The following is a 3891-nucleotide window of genomic DNA, read 5'->3' as shown; positions in this document are numbered from 1 at the left end:
AACATACTTCAAAAGAAGTGTATACACATTACCCTCTATAAATCTGAGCGTGCAACCTCTCTTAGTCTACGTTCAAAAGAAAAATGCAAGGAAAAACTCCTCTTTTGACCATACCGACCAATAGTTGCTATAATTTAATTTATAAACTTATTTTATTCAATATTAAAAAAACTTCGAAATTTTCTTCCCAAAACCAAAAATTTGCGGGTCAAATAATTCAAACCAACCGTCCCGGACAATACGTTCACATTCAATTGCGACTGTAAACGAGGCGGCCTTGACCAGATGATCCACGGAACTGCATGCAGCAAGGAAATTCAGGCAATATCTTTTCTATGGATCCAATCAAAGCGGTTTCTTTTTATTATAAGCAGTCAAATACTGAATCAAAATCACGGACGTCTCTGTTAGAAGTTTCAGTCTGTCCTTATAGCCCAAGGTTTCTCTTGTGTCAATTGCAGAAGCCATGGCCTCTCCATGCTTTTATTTACTGTTTGTTTTCATGGTGTTCATTTGTGTGAATGTCATTCAAGCACAAGAACAGACTAGTACAGTGCTTAGTATATCTTATAATCAGCTGAATTCTTCTGGATTCAAACCCAGCGATAGAAAGTACCTGGTTTCTCCAAATGGGCTCTTTTGTGCTGGTTTTTATAACTTGACGGCAACTGGTTATGCATTTGCTGTGTGGTATGCCAATGATTCACAGCGGGCTCTGGCATGGATGGCGAATTCAACATCCTTGGTGGGTGCAAATTCTTCCCTAATCATAAAGAACGGATCCTTATCAATCATAGACGAGAAAGGGCTGGTCACATGGAGTCGGAATGTCTCGAATGGTTCAGCCATGGATCTTACCTTAATGGATTCAGGTAACTTGGTCCTCAATAGGAGCCAGGGCCAGTTTGATTTTCAGAGCTTCAACTTTCCTTCAGATACTCTTCTTCCCAATCAAACCCTCAGCATAATAGGCGGCAGATTGATTTCAAGGCTTGCAAATGGTACTTTTGCCAATGGCAGCGACTACTATTATCTTGCTTTCGATGCACAATCCAAAATCTGCTTGTATTACATGAAGGAGGAAAAGCAAGGGCTTGTTAGGAAACCTTACTGGTGCCCCACAGACGGAACCTTCACGAGTCTTAGCCTTGACAAAAATGGGTTTCTCAATACAACAACTTCTTTGATCATGGCGTCCGACGGCGGCCAGGCTAACCGCTTGAGAAGGCTCGTTTTGGAGAGCGATGGGAATCTTCGGATTTACAGTCGGAACATGAATTCTTCATCTTCTTCATGGGTTGTAGTATGGGAAGCTGTCTTGCAGTACTGTGTAATCCATGGGTATTGTGGGGAGAATTCTGTTTGTAAGGTCGATCAGATGTGGAATAGAACATGTGAGTGCTTGCCTGGTTTCGAACCCCTGACCTCCAATAATCGAAGCTGCAGGGCGCTCACTGAGATCAAGGATTCCTCCAATGTGACATTTGTGCCGCTGGATTATGTCAATTTTGACGGATTGAATACAGAACAGGGGGGGAATAGATTACAGGATTGCATAGACAAATGCAAAAAAGATGGGGGATGTTTGGGTTTCACGCACAATCTGGACAATGGAAATTGCATCCATCAATACGGGCAATTGATAAATGGGTACTGGTCTCCTGAATCGCACAAGCGCATGTATTTGAAGGTCTCTGCAACCGCGGAAGAAGCTTCAAACCCCTTTAATGGACTCTTCTCGGTAGTCCAAAATGTTTGCCCTTCTCTGATAAGACTAGCCTTCCCCCCGAAGGATTCAGACCACACGACCCGAGATCTGGCCATAATCTGTTCCTTATTCGGCGTCGAGCTTCTGTGCGGTGTTCTTGCTTTCTGGGCATTTCTGAGAAAGTATTCCCGATTCAGAGACCTAGCCAGAATTTTTGCCCTAGATCTGATGCCCTCCGGAGGGCCCAAGAAATTCACATACGCGGAGCTGAAAGCGGCAACGAACAATTTCAGCGACAAATTGGGGGAAGGAGGATTTGGGCCAGTGTACAGGGGAATTCTGCCGGATCAGAGACAAATCGCGGTGAAAAAACTCGAAGGGCTCCAACACGGGGAGCAGCAATTCTGGGCAGAGGTCACCATTATAGGGCGGATTCATCATCTAAACCTTGTTCGAATGTGGGGCTTTTGTTCAGAAGGGGAGCACAGAATGCTGGTTTACGAATTCATCCCCCATGGATCCCTAGACAAGCATTTGTTCAACACAGAAGGAGCAAATGTAATGGATTGGGGGATCCGATACCGCATAGCTTTGGGGGTAGCCAGAGCCATTGCTTACCTCCACGAAGAATGCCTGGAATGGGTACTCCATTGCGACATTAAACCAGAGAACATTCTTCTGGATGAGAGCTTTTGCCCCAAAGTTTCCGATTTTGGACTGGCTAAACTGGTCGAAAAGGAGCGCAGCCTGAACATGTCGACCATCAGAGGAACTCGAGGATACTTGGCGCCTGAATGGTTTGAGATGAGCCCAATAACCGCAAAAGCAGATGTTTACAGCTTTGGAATGGTGCTTCTCGAGATTGTAAGCGGGAGGAGGAATATGGTTGTAACCAATTTCCCCAATTCGAATATGGACAGCGGTGACTGGTATTTTCCCTCATGGGCTTTCGAGATGGTTGTGAGTGAGAAGATTGTGGGGGAGGTTGTTGACAAGAGGCTCGTGGGAGTAAGAGAGAATCGAAGTCAGTTGGAGGCGGTGGAGAGAATGGTGAAGACTGCGTTCTGGTGCATTCAGACTCGGCCAGAGGACAGGCCTTCCATGGGGAAAGTTGCCAAGATGTTGGAAGGCAGCGTTGAAATTGGGGATCCTCCGAAGCCTGAACTCATGTCCGATGTCGATGGAGATACACAGCCGTCTTATAGTGGTGCACGATCCATTAAATCGTCTGCAATCAGCCGCTTTTAGGGTACCAATCCAGGAAAATCAAATCCAGTTCGATGAGATGATTGCAGGCATATTAATCCCAATGAATTATAGGTTAAACAAAATGGTATTTGTGTTGGGTTGCTTTTGTGAACTTTTGTGTAGGTTGTTGTTTGTATCAATCAACACCATGAGGCATGTGTAGGAGTAAAATGGTTCTCTCCAACATTGATATGTGCAGGAGTGTTTCTATTAGTTTATTATATTGGTATTGATCAAATTTTTGAATCAAAATTATAAGATGTCGAAATGATCATATGTTGGACTTTGATTGTGTAGATATATGTTTGTATCATTTTTTAGGATCAATCAACAGCATGAGCAAGGCGTAGGAGTAGGTGAAGTAAAATGGTTCTTGCTAACATTGACATGTACACTTAAAAGATTTGTGGAGTGTTTCTATTAGATTATTATTAGTCTATTATATTGGTATTGTTCACTTTGTCTAGTATCAAAACTATGGTGTCTTTAGATGTAACAATGATCATATGCTTAAGTAAATGTACTTTTGTATGCAAAATTTTGCTCTTACAATTTATTCAATTAGGGGAGAGGACCCGGTACTTGAACACCCTAACTTCATGCTTATCAAAACCCTACGTAAAAAATTCAAATTGCTCCCAATTTTTTACAGCAACGTACTTGGTGAATCATCTACTTATAACTAAGGTTTCAAGTCCACGTCACTTGTTATGATGCCACATCAGCGTGCTTCTTGCCAAGTCGTCCAAAACAGCCCCAAAAAAAAGTGAGACCAATGGTCATGCATAAAGGGTACCCATAGTTGAACAGTTGATATGGCATCACATCATTGGTTACTTTTTAGATCAAAGGGTACATTTTCATTCATTTTTTGGTAATCATCATTGTACTAACAACTATAAAGTCACAAGTATTGGTGCAATGTTGTCAAAAAA

At 42.6% G+C, this 3891-nt stretch overlaps 1 protein-coding gene across 1 annotated transcript; it reads left to right on the top strand.

Annotated features, from left to right (window-relative positions):
• Nucleotides 1–237: 237 nt before the first annotated feature.
• On the top strand, nucleotides 238–3208 carry LOC149575273 (G-type lectin S-receptor-like serine/threonine-protein kinase At1g34300). Its single transcript, XM_089815064.1, has one exon. The coding sequence runs from the start codon at nucleotides 467–469 to the stop codon at nucleotides 2954–2956; it is 2490 nt and encodes an 829-aa protein (XP_089671190.1). The 5' UTR covers nucleotides 238–466; the 3' UTR covers nucleotides 2957–3208.
• Nucleotides 3209–3891: the final 683 nt, after the last annotated feature.

The sequence above is a fragment of the Cupressus sempervirens genome, chromosome 2 (genome assembly GCF_028749045.1).
Source record: "Cupressus sempervirens isolate cs-2001-9-10 chromosome 2, ASM2874904v1, whole genome shotgun sequence".
Classification (NCBI taxonomy): Eukaryota; Viridiplantae; Streptophyta; class Pinopsida; order Cupressales; family Cupressaceae; genus Cupressus; species Cupressus sempervirens.
Note: the sequence above shows the minus strand (reverse complement) of the source record. Positions and strands in the feature narration are given on the sequence as shown.

Bases quoted from the DNA above. Each gene is read 5' to 3' on its own strand.
- LOC149575273 (XM_089815064.1), top strand. From the start codon at position 467: ATGGCCTCTCCATGCTTTTATTTACTGTTTGTTTTCATGGTGTTCATT.